The 18,715-nt window shown below is 37.2% G+C and overlaps 1 protein-coding gene across 3 annotated transcripts in view; it reads right to left on the minus strand.

Annotated features, from left to right (window-relative positions):
- Positions 1–13,940: 13,940 nt before the first annotated feature.
- Positions 13,941–18,715, minus strand: part of LOC113504270 — a 79,322-nt gene continuing 74,547 nt past the window's right edge. For all 3 annotated transcript variants that reach the window (XM_026886514.1, XM_026886495.1, XM_026886506.1), the window contains one exon: positions 13,941–15,158. In XM_026886514.1, the coding sequence (XP_026742315.1) occupies positions 14,430–15,158 (729 nt within the window). In that variant the 3' untranslated portion in view covers positions 13,941–14,429. The remainder of the gene's footprint in view (positions 15,159–18,715) is intronic.

Raw genomic sequence — 18,715 nt, forward strand, 5'->3', positions numbered from 1 at the left:
TGTGAGGAATGCTCGTCTCGAGCAAAACAAGCGAATAACGCGGACAAACAGTACAGTTGACGAAACGAATGAAAAAGATTCTGAGCAGTCTCAAATCCAACAAACGCAAAAGAGATTACCCACGCTCCAACTGCTTTCAACTTGTATAAACAAAAAAAGCTCAATTTGCCCGCTTTAAAACAAGGCGCAATTGCCATAGACCGGCAAAGACGGTCGGGGAATATTAAAAACGCTTTTAAAAAACAACTGAATGTGAGTGCAAGTTATTTGAATTTATATTGTGACAAGTGACGGGAGAGGACGCCGGATTTGGTAAAGGGATTTGTTTGAATAAATTCTGCTAATAAGCCCTTGTTTATAATAAGTTTTTTTTTGGTTTGAGAACAGTTTCGTATGTCATATGTTTAAAAAGACATTTTTTTTAAATACTTTTTCAAAAACCATACTTCAATTAAATTTACATAAAGGTAATAAAAATAAAAAATTAGAAAAAAAAACTCCCGAACGCATATACTATCACAAGCCACTACTTTAAAATGGCTCGGCTTATTTTTATCTAACATGTCTTCTTAGACAATCGCACATAATTCATCTTTTATACAAAACAAACTAAATTGAAATCTCTCAATCCGAGACCTACGATGCCACGAACAGACAAACAGACACGTCAAACTTATAACACCCCTCTTTTTGCATCGAGATTTGAAATATACAAAGATTTAAACCTATAAAATAGCTCAAGACGATATAAGATTTTAAGTTAGCAAGCCAATATCGACAATGTGACATACCCGATACTACAGTAAAAGCAATCCGCCAATTTCATGCCCGAACAACAAACGCAGAACTATAGATCAGTAGCAAGTAATTACGCGCCCCCGTTTTGCACAACACTCATTTCCATAGCTAAGGCTAAGCGATCAAGTTACATCGCAATATAAAGCGGGCGCGTATTTTTGTGTTAACCCCCTCTGATTACACACAAATTGAAATAAATTGAATTTTAAACCTAACCGCCTTGAATCTGCGGAACAAGAGCGGCCTAGCTGTGGAAGGGTTATTTGTTAACTTCAGGGCTGTCATGTTTGGTTTCTTGTAAGATATAACAAATAAGCGTATAAAAACACTTAACATGTAATTGTTATAACTTGTGAATTTAAATTATAATTATATTCTTTTATACATACATTTTCAATAAATTTGTTTTAAATTTCTTGTAGATGACATATTATTTAGTAAAAAAAATATAAATATCGGATCAAAATCACAAATAAAAAGAAAAAAGGAAAAATTTGATGAAATTAAATGATTATGAATGAGCTAAGTTTGAGACAGCCCTGTTACATTTAAGTCAGTGTAATAGCGGCGATGATTTCTCAGCTCAAACGGTTTCATAACAACCGCGCTGTACCCTCGTCACTCAGCGCTAACTCTGTTTTCACTTATAAGCTTCGTTTTATCGCCAGCAGCCATCATTCAGATTTGAGAGCCTTTTACTTAAACACTGATTATTTGACTCGAATAATGTGATTCGTATTCACCTGGGACATGGTTTCCCACTTTGTTCTAAAACTTTTCTTAATTTTGGGTGTATTCTCCGTTGCTAACAAATAAGTTTTGTTACAAACAAACATCTAAGTTTAAAATCAATACCTGAATGTCACCAAAACCTTAGTTTCCAAATATGAACATATTACTCGATAGAAATATCAGGTACAGAGTGGTTAGCGATGGTGTAAATTAGCGGTATAGTTTGAGCGTTGGACAGCGATTCTATTGCATTACTGCGGGGAGCCAGCCTTTATTGCTCAATTTGACTTTATTTAACGCAATTCGCAGGCGGGAGGGAGCGCGGGTGTGGGCCACCCCACGTCTCGGCTGACGGCGAACAGATGAGGTCCCACTCCAATCCACTCGGCTCGCGGCAAGCCAGTAGGTGATCGCAATCTACAGACTAAGACGCCCGAACGCTTTCTAGTATATTTCTTTGCGGTGTCCTCGACGTGAATTCAATCGAGTGTTACGAAATGAGCAAATGTACTCCAATACACTGCGGAGACTGGGGCTGTCTGATAAGTAACAACCAGACTACATAAGTACTCTACGTAGCTTCTCTTTACCTCTGAGCAAGGCTACTTAGTCCAACTTTATGCTTCGTGTAAGTAATGTTCCCGACGCAGCATACTGCAACATTCATACATCGTCGGTATGAAGCCGCGTCTACATTTTGTGCACGTGCACACAAACTTGCGCTCAACTTCGCGACTATCCAAATTTAATTTAGCCGCCGCAGCCTCACAAGCTCGCCCGCGTTTATTTTGGTTAATTTGCGAACAAGTTTGTGCTCCAGAGTGATCTCCTTAACCATCATGTTTATTATCTAAGATATAGTATCGAGGCCTCAATCTGGGCGCGCGGAGGGTGTGGGGCTGTCCGTGGAGGGTGTCATTTTCACGCTGGCATATTGCTCGCCACCGAACCATAATTGAATAATAAAATTGTCGCGAATTTCGGCACTGAGTCCTTTGATTCGTTGCATTTGATGGGGACACCGCTCGTTTTATGTAAGATGGGTTTTGTGAGATCGCGATTCGTAAAATGTCGTATCGTGGTTACGATATGGGAGGCGTCATTATTAGTTAACCTTTTTTTCGGTATTCTTTGGGAAGTTTCGGTAGTAAAATCCGTTTTTATAAAAGTGTTTTTATTCTAGTTATCCCTTACTCATTATCGCGTGTAAGATATATGGCCCACGTTCCGCTCTCGCACCTGGCCTCCACATACGATATTCGCTGCACAGCCACATCACCCTGTATTCTGCACAGCGTCCTTACAAGACTACCTAATTTCCCCACACTGAATACTAAACAAAAATTTCCATTAACCATGCGGTGTTTACAGTGAAATTCTTTTTTCATCAAACGAGATTTATTCCCTCAAAAATATGTAAAGTTGGGTGTGCGAGACACCTCAGATAGCGGCCGATGGGGGCTGAAATTAAAATAATATCTCAGCATTCGAGTCACGCGAAACATTAAGTTCGCCCCGCAGTAAACCGCGCCCTTAAGAGCTTCATTCAGAATTAAAATTTGTCGCCTGATCTCTTCCCTGACGTTTGATGGATCACCGACTTGGCTATTTTGTTTAACTTCAGGACGTGGAGTTGCCACGTTTAGGCGTCAACGGTTCGCGCCGTCACTCAACACTGCCGTGTAAAATTACGGGAAAACAAATTAAAAGTTAATTCTAACACATCACTTGTCCGCCGTAATAAAATTAATTGTAAACTGAAAACTTCCTAATGTTTGTTACAACTCATCAAAATCATATTAGCTGTTTTGTTAATATATTCGTGTGTAATATTAAGTAATTAAACAAATTAATGTTTGTGCCTTACGCGTGCAACGTTGAAGTTAATGAATTTGTCTGTTCTGCTACGCAAACTCGTAGCATGCTACGACGTAGCAAATAAATCAAAGCCTTAAAGTTACATCAAAAGAAAATAAATGTCTAAATAATATTTGAACTTGGTTTAATAAACTAGTAATAGCTTTACAGTGGGTATACACGAACTACAGCGTAATATGATTGCTGAGTATTAACTGCGTCGTAAAAGCGCGCTGGTGGCGGTAAAATAATGAATATAAAATGCAGTAAACGAGTTAGAGGGCGTCGGACGGGGAAGACGTTTTTTAAAATCATTTGTAGTTAGTCGGTGTGGCCCACTTGGTATTCAAGATGGCGGCCCGAGGCGGCATTGCACATATTTTATATTTATTACCGCCAACAACGGCGCGATGTGTCGTGAAATTGCACCGTCTTCAATATGCACGCACGCACACGTCTTACTTAATACCGCTTACGAGCAGATAACATGATAATGATATTGAAAGCCGCCGTCTCCCAACTAACAATCCGCACATGTCTGCCACATATAGCCACAAGGATGTTACGCTCTCGATACGATAGTACGCCAATATGGATTATATTATTTACCATCAATAATTGTTTGTAAATATAATTAGGAGGAGATTCGCCGGTCACCGAGGCGACGTCTTAATGAATGCTGATGGAATCAATCATCCTATAATGAGATAATCAAACAATGACCCTCGATAATATCATGATACCGCCGGCGGTGTTGGCACAAGAAATTTGTCGGAACAATATCGCGGGAATCCCTCTGAGGGAACCACCAATTTTAGGGGAAATCGACGAAGATAATTATGTTTGAAGGTAGTTATTGAGTAGAGTCAACATGCGAGGAGGATTAGCCGCCCCGGACGCTGTCCGGGCTCCGTCCGGTCGCCGGCCGCGGTCCGGCCCGGATCAGTGACTCGCACGAGGGCACACACTTATGTTGAGATGAGCCTCGATCCTTAATTATCGATATGTCTTATCTTATTAGCTGACATTTCAGACACCGAAATAAACAAATGAGTAATAAGAAATATAAATAAAATAAATAAGTACACCATGAAACAACACTCAAATTAAAAAACTTATCGGGGACAAGAATTTGGATACAAATAGCATGACATTTAACCGTCGAAATTGTTGACATCCATGGTAACTTGTTCCGTAACTTTACAAATTAAACACTTTTAACAAACTCCTAATAAAATATGATTACGAGTAATCACATCAGCGATTCAGTTTCTTATTAAACGCGTTCTATGACTTCATTAATTAATAAGCAAAACATACGAATTACGGAATTGGGTTAAACATGAGTTCGGCACGCGTGGGACCGCCCTAATCACGCGGGTTTGCTAACATATAAATAATTTTCACGCGATATTACTAAGAGCGTGTAAGCCGATAGACGTCTGAGGCCGTAGCAGTGGCTTTAATTTTGTTGATAGGTAATTTGTGAGCTGTTCCCTGGGGTGTATTTCTTAGCGAATCAACACTAGTGTAATTAACGAATTCATTTAAAGTTATCGTTGGGATTATTTCGGCGTAACCCTCCATCGCGGTGCTCTTTGATGTGTGCCGGCGGTGCGGCGTGCGGCGGAATGGCGGAGAGGTGGCGTTTCGGCTTATCGGCGGCTCGGCCCGTCACCCGACTTGTTCGGAGCTTGTAGTCACATGTCACCGCATAATTTAAATCGAGTTAGTTTGATTAATGACTGAACAAAATTGTCTTGAGTTACAAGAAGAGACACTATTTATTTTAGGTTGTTATTTGTATTTATAATTGTATTATTTATTATTTCTGGTTTTTAAAACAATATTTTTTCTTCCACAGGTGGAGAGCTTCATAATCGAGTCGAAAGCAGAACCGAGACTTAAAAAGAAGAGAAAAAGAAGACTTAGAAAGAGAGACACTTGACAGCTTACCATAAATTCAACTTTGGCATAATTTTAGAGTCAAATATACATAACACGAAAATAGAATATCTAAACACAGTTATCAAAATATTCACTAAACAATTCGGTTAACTTTACTTGAGTCAAGTTATTGTCTGAACTGAAACTTTCATAATTATATCCTCTACAATAGTTTATCCAGTCTCAGCTGTTCGTCATTTATTTTGCAATAATACCATTTGCTTATTGAAATTTAATATTGTTATAAACGACGTTATAAGAAGAAACTCTTTGGGAAATTCATTTTCTTTTTCTTTTCTGGCAAATTTCTTTTTTTTATGAACATCTATTAAAAATCCGCCAAGAAGAGATATCCCACTGAGTGAAAATTAGAGATAAATCATTCATATAAATCAAAATTTAATATTACGTGACTTTAAGAGAAAATTATTTGAGAAATTAATGCAGAATTTTGCCTCTATTTTAGTTTCGTCGAAGAAGGGTATAATGTATAAAGGAGAGTCTTATAATATCTGGTGTGTTTCGGACGAGTAAATTAGATACTGAGCATCCAAAGGCTAAACGCTGGCGGTGCGTCTCTCGCTTCATTAGCATTTTAATTACCTGTCGGGCACCAGTGCTGCCACCTGAACCACTTTGCTAACTCATTTCTGTTTCACTATTAGATATGCATATTTTTTGCTGAACTTTGTGCGGCGGATTTATGAAAGATTGTAGTTAAAGAGTTTGAGATAAACAAAGCAGGATTTTGCTGAAGTTTTAATTTAATTTTTGATGTATTGTATTTATTGAAAAGAGCTTCCTTATGGTAGGAAGATTTTGAAAAAGAATTTGAATTGAAATACATTACAATTAGATAGAATGATAGAATATTGAACGCTAGTAATTGAAATAATTAAATATGATAGCGGTAAAAATATAATATAGATTACATTATACAGACTCAAAATATTCAAACTAGTTACTAACAAAAGTAATAAAATCAACCAAAGTTTTCCCTTCAAATCACAAAAAAATAACTTATAAAATTAATAAAACACCCACTTTACTTACTTAAATTAAAAAACCCAGCCAAATAAATTTTAAAGATAAATCAAGCCAACTTTCCATGTTAAACAAGTCAAATAAGGTTGCAAAACAAAGCCTTCATAAGACTGATTTATTAAAGAACGCTCGCTAATAGTTCCTGTTCCAAAGCTTCTTTGTTCCAAGCTAGGATTGGCAGTTCGATTATCCTTAGCTCGTGCAAAAAGGCATATAAAAACCGGTCAAGTGCGACTGGGACTTACAACACCGAGGGTTTCGTACCGTAACAAATTTTCAAGGAAATGGGCATAGATTAAATTTGTGATCATGCGTTGTGTAATGTATTTTTTTTTAATTGTTTTGCTGCATCTACAGAAATTGAAAAATTTCAACTTTACAGTTTTTCATGGTTCATGAGAGTAAATCTAACAGACGGACGGTGAGATAGACAGTCGGAAAGTCAATGAAGCTTTATTAATAGGTTGCCGTTTTTACCTTACGAGTGCGGGACCCTTAATATTAGTCTGTAATGTCCCAGACTACTTAAGTACGCCGCTGGGAGGGTGCTACGTTAAATGAAAACGTCTGAAATATGAGACGCTGTAGATAAAAATGGAGGCGTTATAGTAGAAATTAGTTTTGTTAATTAATATTCTTTGATGCTCTTTTCTTGAGACTAGTTAGGTGCGTTTGATTTCTGGAATTTCGGTGAATGATAAGGGCTTTGTATTGTAGGATAAGATAAGGTATTGATTTTATTTTGCTTCTGTTTTATCTGTTTCGTGTTATCTTGATATTGTTTTCTGTACTTCGGTTCTGTTTAGAATATTGATTGATTACTTTAGTATTTGCATTTTATCGATACCGATCAAATATTAATTCTGCAACAGTCATTCTTAGAAATTTCTATAGCCTTAATTATGTGATTAAAAAAAAACATTAAAAAGGTCCTTAGAGCTTATTTATAAAGAAATGTGAAGCCTCTCAAAAATCAGGTTCACAAATACCATGAAACACCAAGCTTCAATTTAAACATAGGATTGTCCCCGGCGTCGCCCGCCTTTACGTCCACTTTATTATTTTTAAGTCGTTTCAAGTATTCTCTCGTTCGGAACTTTCACCTTTTCCCCCACAACGAGCCAAAGTTAATTTCTTTTGGTGTATTTTAAAATTAATTTTGCTTTTGTGGCGACCGCACGCCCCGGGATGAATTGTAAGCGGCCAAATGTTAAAAGCTCTTGATAATAGACCAGAAAAATTGTAAACATTTTAATGCTTTTGAACGTTATGGGTGTGTTTGTGAGGGATATTAGGCTTTCTTGTCATGAATATCAGTTGTTTCAGCTGTTTTTAAACTTTTTGTATAATTTTTGTGATTGAAGAACAAATCTTGAAATAATTATGCCGTCAATTATGTTTGAATTTACACGTACATATATATACGATAAAAATACATAAATAAACCATACCATAAGTTCACGTTTAAAAAAAACGTGGATCGTATTTAAACCTAGCAAATTAATACCAAAAATTAAAAACAAAAGGATACAGTTGTTGGCAATGTGAACGTGCTGTTACTTGTCATAATATTTTAGTTCAGACAATAAAAGCGAATAAATGAACGACACTGTAATCGCCACACGGCGCGGCTGCCGTAAAATACAAAAGGATTGCGAACCTAGATTTGTAGACTGTCAAACAATAGTAAACTTTATGTCGAAGTGTTTAAACTTAAAATAGAATGACACGAAACAGGAAAAGATAGAGTAATTTGGAGACAAAATATTCTTTTAATTTCATACAGTTTTAATGTATTTTTACAAACGTTTATGTTTGTATTGCTATATATTTTGATTGCAGCGAGATGTTTGGGGTTGTAACAAGGGTGTAAAATTATGTTAATGGTATTATCTGGCCATTAATTGAATGTAGCATCTGAAACGGGGTTGTAACGTTTATGGGCCAGTTTGAGGTCTATTGCTGCTGAGTGTAATATGTAAATGGTTAAATATATTGAATTATAGAGTCAACGTTTTATGTTAACATGAAAAAAGTTCATTCTTGTTTGGAAACTTAATTACTTTAACTTACAGACAATGTATTTCTTTATGTATTAGTATAAATTTACTTTATAAAACTTAAATCTATTCAAAGTAACGAAAAAGAACCATTTAGACTTTTTCTAATTTGTCGAAAATGACAGTTTAAAGTAAAACTTGAAAATGTACGTATCTGAAAATCTTTATGAGACACTACATTAATATATTTTCTTACTGTCAACAGGTGGCAAGCAGGACTAATTGTCTTTCATATTTATGAGGCTGCACAACTTCCCGGTCTCGCCGTCTGCACTCAATTTATATAATTTTAGCTTACCGCCGCTTCTCGACGATTACACTTTAAATTTTTCACTGAAAGTAAAGCACAAGATAAATAAAACGGCTTTATTAATAAGCTTTAGGATAAAATAAAATTCATTTTATTTTTTAGAAATCGATTGGAATTCAATAAATTTATATTCTCTAAAAATAGAATTAGATATACTGATGGTCACTATACTAATCCTAGAGTATAGATTAATAGGCAATAGTTATATAAAAAAATATTTAATTGTCAAATATGAAACTACAGTTAACGATGTCATCGCATTGTATCTTAAATAACCTTAATCGTCTGAGCAGGTTACTCGGAGGCGGCGGACGGTACAAAGGGCGCGTGCAACATCAAAGCGTACCGCGCGGATCAAAGAGCCCGCCCTTAGATAACCGAGCCCAGATAAAACCTCTGTTATCGGGTAAGCGCCGTTTGATATCTGATTGTCGGATAAAGATGCTATGAAACAAACGTAGGTATGAAGTGTTAATATGTCTTAAGGTTTACATGAATTATCTTGATATGTTAATTATTGTTTAGTGATCGATGTACTTCAAGAATTTTACGGTACCTTAAAAGTTTTATGCCCATGAAGAATTACTGTAAACTTAAATTGTGAAAAAATGGGCTTGCTGGACTTGAAACGGAAATAGTCGAAAAAGGCAACTAACAAAATTTTGCAACTATAGAATATGTTTTTAAGCCCTGTCTACATTCTAATATTTTAATAATAAGAATATAAAAAACAGACAATTGGATATATCTTATTCTTAAATATTTTTGGCAAAATGGAATTGAATAGCCAGCTTGTTATAATTTACCTCCACCTAGAAATTCACGACACGTCCAACAAAACTGGATCGTTTCGATAAATCGGCGGATGTTCGCCAAACAACGGTAAATCTCTCTAAAACGCGGTGGTCTCGGCGTTTAATCTCGACAATCAGCTGTATGTCTGTTTCGTTCGGCAGTAAATCCAAATGTTCGCAGTCCGGGCCGGCCGGATTACCCGGCCGTGCGCTGTGCCGGATTACCGGCGACCCGTGCGCCGCGCCGCCGAGCGTGCGTGCCGACGCACCCCAACCCGCGATTAGTCCCACTGCCCTTCTTGTCTCGTCCCAGTCACAACCGGATCAGACACAGATAAGTATACAAATATTAATTGTGTCATTGTTTAGACATTTGACAGTCTGTTATTCTATTGTACTGCTAATATTTCAGCAAATTGTGTGACTCTTGTATGACCTTTATTTTAGTCATTGATTACATATTGTATTGGTTATACAATTCGTGTATTTGAACCCAAAAAGTTTGAATAGGTTTTTATTTATACATAACTTCAAACAATGAATTGTTTACCCGTAATATAACAGAACCTAATAATAACTTATTGTTTCGAGTTCAGAATTAAATCCACAGAAAACTTGTTCAAATCTGGACTCAAATACACATTTTGTATTAATATTGAAATTCGGTCTTTCTACATTATTGACTAAAATAAAATCATAGAACTGATTTCACAATAAACGTGACAGTCTCGTCGAAGGTTTGTGAAACAAACTTTTGACTTGATGAAGTCAATTCAAAGCATTATTTTGTTGAAGAAGAGAAAGGAGAGTCAACGTTGATACAGAAGTAAGACATAGGAACTAGACACACACGACTCCACTTATGTATCTACGATAAACAATTATGCACTATATTACTAAAATTATAAAAAACATCCTTAAGGTTTAGAACAAGCAAACGTTTAATTTTGCCAGACACTAAAGAAATTGATTCAAAGTTTTACATTTGCCTTTGCAGTTAAATTTCTTCTCCTTAAAAGGTATTAAATCGTAAAAAAAACTAATATATAATTGATTACGATATCAATAATCTGACTCTTTTATTTCCTTACAAACAAACTTATTGCAAGTTTAAGTATTGGAAGTATTTAAAGCAAGATTATGATTTTTCACTACATCTGGACTTAGGCCTAGCTATGTATGGCCCAGACCGCGTTCGAAAACTGTATGAATATAAATGCTCCTCGCATACGCTCAGAGCCAACATCGGACGAGCAACAATGCAAACAACACTTAATGCAAACAACCTGCAAGATACAAGTTAACAACTATGCATGTAGGAACATCGTGAGTACATAAGTCCAAGCTCGTGTGTCTGGTATCTTAAAGACCCCTTCCAATTGTGTACCCTAGAAATCCTTATAGTTATTTTTATTTTTGCTTTTGTCACAATTATTTTGAACGAGAACCTGGAGTAAGGGGATCTACGGAGCTGGTCGCAGAACAGACGAAGAGCCTTCTACTGTAACTTGAAGGTCACGCGTATTCTTGGGGAATTAACACACATTACGAGATGTTATTGCTTGAGAATACACGTAGCTGACAAGGAGTAAATCATCAGGGAAAGCTGGTATCGAGTGGAGAAGAAAAGAAGATACTGTTTATTTTCCTTGTGCAATCGTAGTTTAAATGTTGACCTCATGTAATACATATGTAGTGGTAATCATTGGTAGCTTGTTGCGCATACACCGATCAACTGCTAAATCGATGTCCCTATACCATGCCTCGTCAATCTAGCGGTCGACCTGTGGCCGCAAGGAGCCACGAATAATTACATTCAAGTTGTATTAGATGTTCTCTCGGAAATTGTAAGTAAAATACTGTAATTTGGTATGTGATGCTATCAGCCATGCCATTCATTTATTTTTAATTTGCTCATTTGAAGAAACGTGTTCACTTTATCAATGTTGAGAGAACAATGATCAAATGAACGTAAACTTTAATACTTGTTAATTTCTTGTCAATTTTAAAGGTATGGCAAATAGTATTGTTGCGAATGGTGATATTGTCTATGATTATGTATGAATTGAATTAATAGTTTTGCTAAAAATGTTATAGGATTTGCGAATCTTATTCTGTTTTACGCAATTCGTTTCTAAAATTTATTGAATCATGTCTTAAAATATGCGATTTCTTTGTACCTTAATAATCATGGCAATATTAACCGTTGTGGAAATCCTCATCATGTTACTAAGATTTTTGAAACGCCTGTTCGCAGTTGTGCCCTCTGCAGCCTGTTTTGATGAAGACTGGTGGCCGTCGGACGAGCGACCGACACGACGTGCATCGTGCGAGCGACGCGACAAACAACGTGCAGTCAACACACCGAGCAACGACATAATATGTCAATAGAATCGAAAAGACTTAATATCAAATTAGTAAAATTGTATCCTGTAATTTCAATATTTAAAATCTTGGTTTGTTTAATTGTTAAAGATTGGAATTGCATTATATTCCTTAATAATTTGAGGTATAAATAAACAAATATTGTTAATAGAAAATTCATTGTTTTATTAATTTGCGATAAACCTAAAATAGTTTTAGTGCGAGACCCATTTATCAGAGTAGACTGACAGGTGAAACAGTAAAGACCAACAACATACACAAATCATGAAAGAAATATATTTCTTGTTCATTGGAATACAAAAAATATAACACGTAGATAAATCACGATCATTTAATTTGTGTACCGAAGACCTTCATTGAAAACTACTTGAGCGAATCGCACTAGTCTTCACTTTAAAAGTTTTCATCACATTGTTTACATTTACACACCCTCACAGACAACAGCTAAGAATATTTAAAAATATAACCTAAAACTTGCCGAGAGAAGGAAGAAAATATCTGAATAAAACAAAAACTACGAAAGAAGGGACAAATTGTTACTTATGCCTTATACGTTGTTTAGGTTTCTCACGGAGTCTGCACGGTGACGTCAGCTCCCTGAGGAAATCAGAGTATTATTTTAAGTCCCATTCATAATCTCTTCGTACGATACTCATAAGATACAGGGGGACGAATTCTTAGCGAAAACTGTTTTGGAAGTTGTTATTATTTAGAGGGAAAAAGGTAATTATCATTCTTGAAAAACCAAGATAGATCAGATATTTCATATTGCTTTGGATAAAAAGACTTTTGTATTATATATTATAATAGCTAATTTTTATACACAATCATTATAGCTCATCATATACTTACAGCGAAGGTGATTAATACTCAAACCTTTATATACGGGAAGGGGCTTGTGCCCAGCAGTGGGATGTATACAGGCTGCTATTATATATACATACTTACAAAATCATCATCCTGATGAATTTACCGTAAATTACTGTAGAAGTGACTGTTATCTCCAAATCGCAGAACCAGCGGGCGAAGAATTAACTTAAATCTCAATGAATATTAAATAAGCAAAGACATCTACGTTTTATCGATACACGACATCCACGGGCAGAATCTGGCAAAATATGAACAGTTTAAATTTAAAAAATATACTTACCGGAATCGGGTTATACTTGATACATGTTTAGGATAACTGCTGTTATCGCCATATGCCTTAGGCGCAGATTCTAAAGATTACCAAGTACTGATGAATTCAGTCGGACTTTAAGCCCGTTTGTCTTTATCACCTATGCCTGGGGCGATGGATTAACTCCCGGTCGCACCGCACCCTACTACATTGCAGTTCGGTATTTGAAGTAAGTATTTTAACGTAAAACGTAACTATAATCTTGGTATATATAAATTACACATCACGTTGTTTGTCCGCAATGAACTCCTAAACTACTTGACCGATTTTAATAAAGTTTTCACAATGTGCATAGTTTGATTGAAATCTTTCAAGATGGGGTAGCTTGCTCATCGATTTATATTCAAATTATTTTTTCATTACAAATTATTTGATAATCAGGACGGATTTTAAAATGATGACAAATTAAGGATATAAGTTCCTACTAATATCTTCATAATACGCGGACAAAGTCGCAGGCTACAGCTAAATAAACAAAATAATTTAGCGATCCATTCCTCTTTAATTTTAAATTATACACCCATTTTTAATGCATCAATGACGTTGGACACTAACTTTGGCTTTTTTAAATGTTTATCTCTTAAAGTTCACACGTTTAATAAAAGAAGCTCTAAGATAAGTCTTTATATAAATATCACTGTGTCTCTGAACTATAAATAGTTAAAGAATTCGTTCCTTCAAATCAAATATAATGATGTATATCGGTACTTGTACTTGCACTGGTTTATTTGTCTTATAATGACTTTTGTCAAACTTTTTGGTAGTGTTTGAGTACTGTTCGGTAGAGACGCCTAGGATTAAGGAGTCAGGGATTACAAAAGTAATAAATCACATTATTTGAACAAAAATATTTAATTGCTATAAACTAAATCACTGAATAGAGTATGCCAACCTCCAACGCCAACCTCTAAGCATAATCAAAGTAACACGTTAATTCATAACACAAACTTCTAATACATCGATATTAGAACACCATAAATATTTACAGATTTGCTTTCGGTAATGGCAGAATACTTCTTACGCTACAATCACCTCGTATCATATGATAAATTAAGTTTTTTTTCTATAAAAAATAAGAACGTCGTGAACATATTTTTTGATCAATATATTTACTAAAGATTCATCCGTTGTTGTGACTTATTTCATCTTATTCGAAGATAAATTCTCTATAAGTTCATGAGACAGTATTATCTACTAGACATAGGTATTATATTAACAGTAATCTTTACAGCAACATTTTACTTGTTCACAAAAGCAGTTAAGATTAATCGGAACTAACACATAGATATTATTGTAAAACGACATCAGAATAATTTAATGGTTTAGTCTAATTCGTCAGCCTCAGGGGAAGCTCTGGGAGCCAGTCTGTCTGGAGCGTCCTCGGCGCTGGGCACGATGAGGCGCGGGTCGTCGTCGTTGAGACCGGCGGTCTTGCTTCGTCGGCGATCTAAAGTACAAATCTTGTCCTTTACGTCGGTGACGTTACCAGGCGGCTCGACGCTCGCGCCGCTCGGCTGGACTGCAGGAGCAGCCTCGCTGGTAACAGAGTTACCGTTGCCGACTTTAATCTTCTCAACCTTTTTTCTCTCGATCTCTTCTATCTTGATGCCGGCGTCGCCGCCGGGAGAGACAGAGTTCTCCTTGTCGTAGTCTCTCACTACGTCAGTAGGACGCGCAGCAAGAGAACTTTCTTGTGTATCTCCACCCGAGTTGGTGGAGTCTAGAGTATTATTGTCAGTAGGTGTAGCGACCGCCACGTCACCCGTATGAGTGGTGTTGGTCTGAGCAGTGGATACAGACGGCGAGGTCTGCGTGGTTGATTGAGCGGTATTTTGTACTGTCTGAGTGGTGGACTGAGTGGTTGGTGGTGATGCCTGTGTTCCTGTACCGGGCGCGTCGTGGTAAGCGGCGCCACTGGCCAGTGCGGCGATGCCCGCCAGTCCCATCACGCCAGCCATACCGCGGTGTGTACGCATAAGCAGCTGCTGCAGCTGTGCTTGTTGTAGTATCACTGGGAGCTCGTAGTGATGGAAGAAGTACAGCATGGAGTGCTGCAATAATAAATAAATATTAAAATTCATTCATAACAATTTAGCGAGTCAGGAGAAATTTGGTACTGGTACAAATGCACACGAGGGTGTGAGGGTGAGGTGTGAGTAGTTGGGGCGAGACAGGCGAGTGGCGCCGCGCGTTCTAAGTGTCAGCTAGATGTAGTGAGTGCAGATTATGAAGCACGTCCGTCGAACTGAGCAAAACTCCTTTAGACAAATAAATGAGCGACTCGTGACGGTGTCGTCACTCCTCCCCAGTCTTTATTTATTTATTTCTGGGTCAAAGTTCCCACCCCTCGCGTCGTCGGACGTAAGTTTTAATTAAGAAACTTGTGACCGCTCCTGACTCAACTTTTATTTGAAATTATATTTTCTGATCCCCTCATTCTCATTTTTCCAAGTGGCGGTGTAACGGGTTACCGGCGGAGACAAGTTGCGACACCTTCATGATTTATTATTCGCGCCTTGCGCCATGCTTGACAGATATAATTGAAATAATTTTACATCATTCATTTTGTTTCATCAAAATGGAGTTGTAATTGTAACAAATCTCTTATTATAAGGTGGTACGTCGATTGCCTTTTATATGCGACTATACATGAAAATAGCAACGGATTTGTAAGGGTATAAAATCGCTTTGTATTTAAACGGTCCACATTCGAGTTGAGTACGATAGGTCAGTGGAACACGGGATACATTATACTGGCTTAATTAACACGACCCGTTCGTGCTCCAATCTGTTCGCGGATCATCGCTACGGCAAATATAAAAAAGGATCAAACGTTTAAAAGGTATTTAATGGACAAGGATGACGCCCTTTTATGCGTCCATTAAAATCGGTCGCTTTGAGATTTACCGCCCACCCTGTTAGATAGATACGTGAATAAAAAACGAGGTCATTTTTATCAATTTTCAGATCGTTTGTAACAGATTACGCGGAAAAGTATAGATGTGCGTAAAGTTTTCTGGGGGCTCGCTTGTTTGGAAATTATCTGACAACGTTTGTAAAGCTTAACAACTTTATCTAATGAAAGTCTTTAAAAAGTTTGCTTATACAGGTACTGTACAATGGAACTCGGGGAAATATTATAAAAAAGATATATTTGAATAACTTGTAGGAATTTAAGTCGAAATTTAATATTTCGCGCTGTCGCGTCGGCTACAGCAGATTTGCAACTATTTAATAAACGTTCGAGTATGTAAATACTTCTCGCATGCTACTCTATAAGCCCTGTACGAATCTCGCGTCAAAGGCTTCGCCAATCGACGAAAATCCAAACAATTTAAAGCAAGCTCGACTTTTTTGTGAAGATAAATTTTTTAGCCGCAAAATTGTCATAAACACTTTACGGGCAGCACGTTGATTATGCCAAGACGGTAGAAAACTCTGAGGAAAATAAAGTTATTTTGATTTAAAATGCAAAGAAAAAACGGCGAAGGAAAGAGCGCGGTCCTTCTCGGACGAGACATTTTTTCTTAAATCCCTTTTCATTTAACAAATCCCGGGGCATGCGAACACCGTCTTTACAAATTATGATCGTGAAACATTTTATATTTAGTTGCTGTAAGTGAATAGATAAGGACAGGTCTGAAGGCACCGCACTTGCCCCAGAGGTATCGTACTATAATTATGTTCACCACAAAGTAAGCCGCTGAGAGTGTTTGACTTAAGTTTAACTATAATTTGCAAGAGATCTGGAAGATTACAACACTTTACAATGTTCCACGAAAGCGGGCCTTTTCTGTTGATTTAGGACTTGACAGAAATTAACTGAAGCACGCCTATTAAACCTTCAAAATAATAGGGGTCTCGAGTTAGTCTTTATACACCGCCTGACGGACTTTATTACTTTGACATTAAAAATTCAGAGACAATAGGAAGTTAAGTGATTATTAATGAAATGTTAAATCCTATCTGAGCCTGCTGTCAACAAGTTGTACCGATTGTTAAAATTAATGCGAGGAGGATCGCACGTCGGTGGCGGTATTATGCGCGGCGCGTCGCGCTGGCCCGACCTCATGAAATATGATTTTTAATAATAAGTTGACACGCTCGATGATTATAAGATAAGCCCCCACTTTGCATTCCGGAGGGGCTTCTTGTTTTTCGTCGCCCTCGTCGAGCTGTAATCCGGTAGAGCCTACTCTGTGCGCTGCGTGCCGCGTGCCGCCGCTGAGCTGGCTCGAGGCGAGCCGAATGTTATCAGTACATTGATTTATAATTGCGCTTTGCTCACATCGTTCGCGACCGTGTTTATCTCCGATTACGCATGTATGAGGAAGGTTAAAACATGTATGAATCAACAAAAGTAAAAAAAAAACACGATTGTATTTTGATGTAATTGCTAACGCTAAAGCTATAATTGTCAAACAGCCTCACAACATTCATAAGCTAGAAAATGGACTTATAATATGAACTGGAAAAATTACGTCATTTACTAGTCCACTTACATAAATAAATAGCAAGTAAGGTACATAACAGTTTATAAAGCATAGGTACAAACAACCTAAGGGCAAGACAGTGGTTACCATCGACCGCAAAGCTGATAGCTTGGTCACTATTAACTGACTACACAAACACAGGTGCGTCTCGTTCCAACACAGCACTACATGTACGTATGTATGTTTGTGCATGTGTGTATGTGTGTCTGTGTGTCTGTATGTGTGTGTGTGTGTGGGTGTGTCGAGGTCCGCTCGCCGTGTTATTAACTTCCGTGCAGCGTGCAGACCGGAAATCGACGCCGGAGTAGATCCGCCGAAGACACACTGTCGGAATAACCCTAGGTTACGTATTATCTATGCTTGTCAGTCAGTCCGTGTAGCTTGCGTAATGTTCCGTATTGATTCTATTGTAAAGCAATTGGCTATTACAGTTAACATTAGAGGTACAACAGGAAATGAGTTAAGGCCATTTTTAACCGAGTTCAGAAAAATTGTTGGAAAAATAATATTCAGCTTAAAAAAATATCGCATATTTTTTTTATCAATAGAACAAACCGTTAAATAATATGCAGAGTATTTTCGTCCCAAACAATATTATTTAAAACTTCATCCCAACTTTGTTCTTAGCTAAAAAGTTGAAGCGACATTTGTCAGTATTCAAAGGTCACTTTGGTCAATCAGAAGTGGCGTACGTCTATTCACAAATCACTTTAACGTAATGTGTCAGGGCGGGACGTGTCCCAGGGCGGGCGGAAAATATTACACGCACCGTCGTCATTTGAATCGCCTTGGGAAACATTTGACAAAAGTTTGACGTGAACAGCGACGGTTTTTTGAAACAAGTCTCGTAGATGTGGGACATTCAATTTGTGTTGTGGTGTAATGAAGTCGACTGTTATTATTTAATGTTGTTTAAATTACGTGTCTGATGTTCGATAAGAATGGGAGGACTTGAATAATATCGAAATAATTAGGGAATCATCATCAGGATAGTATTTTGCTAACTATGTTGGGATCGCCTCCCAGTCTTACTGGATGCAGATAAGTACCAGTGTTTTTCAATGCGCGACTGCCTATCTGATATTCTTTAACCAGTTACCTGAGCAACACGTAAC

The sequence above is a fragment of the Trichoplusia ni genome, chromosome 2 (genome assembly GCF_003590095.1).
Source record: "Trichoplusia ni isolate ovarian cell line Hi5 chromosome 2, tn1, whole genome shotgun sequence".
In the NCBI taxonomy this organism is placed as follows: domain Eukaryota; kingdom Metazoa; phylum Arthropoda; class Insecta; order Lepidoptera; family Noctuidae; genus Trichoplusia; species Trichoplusia ni.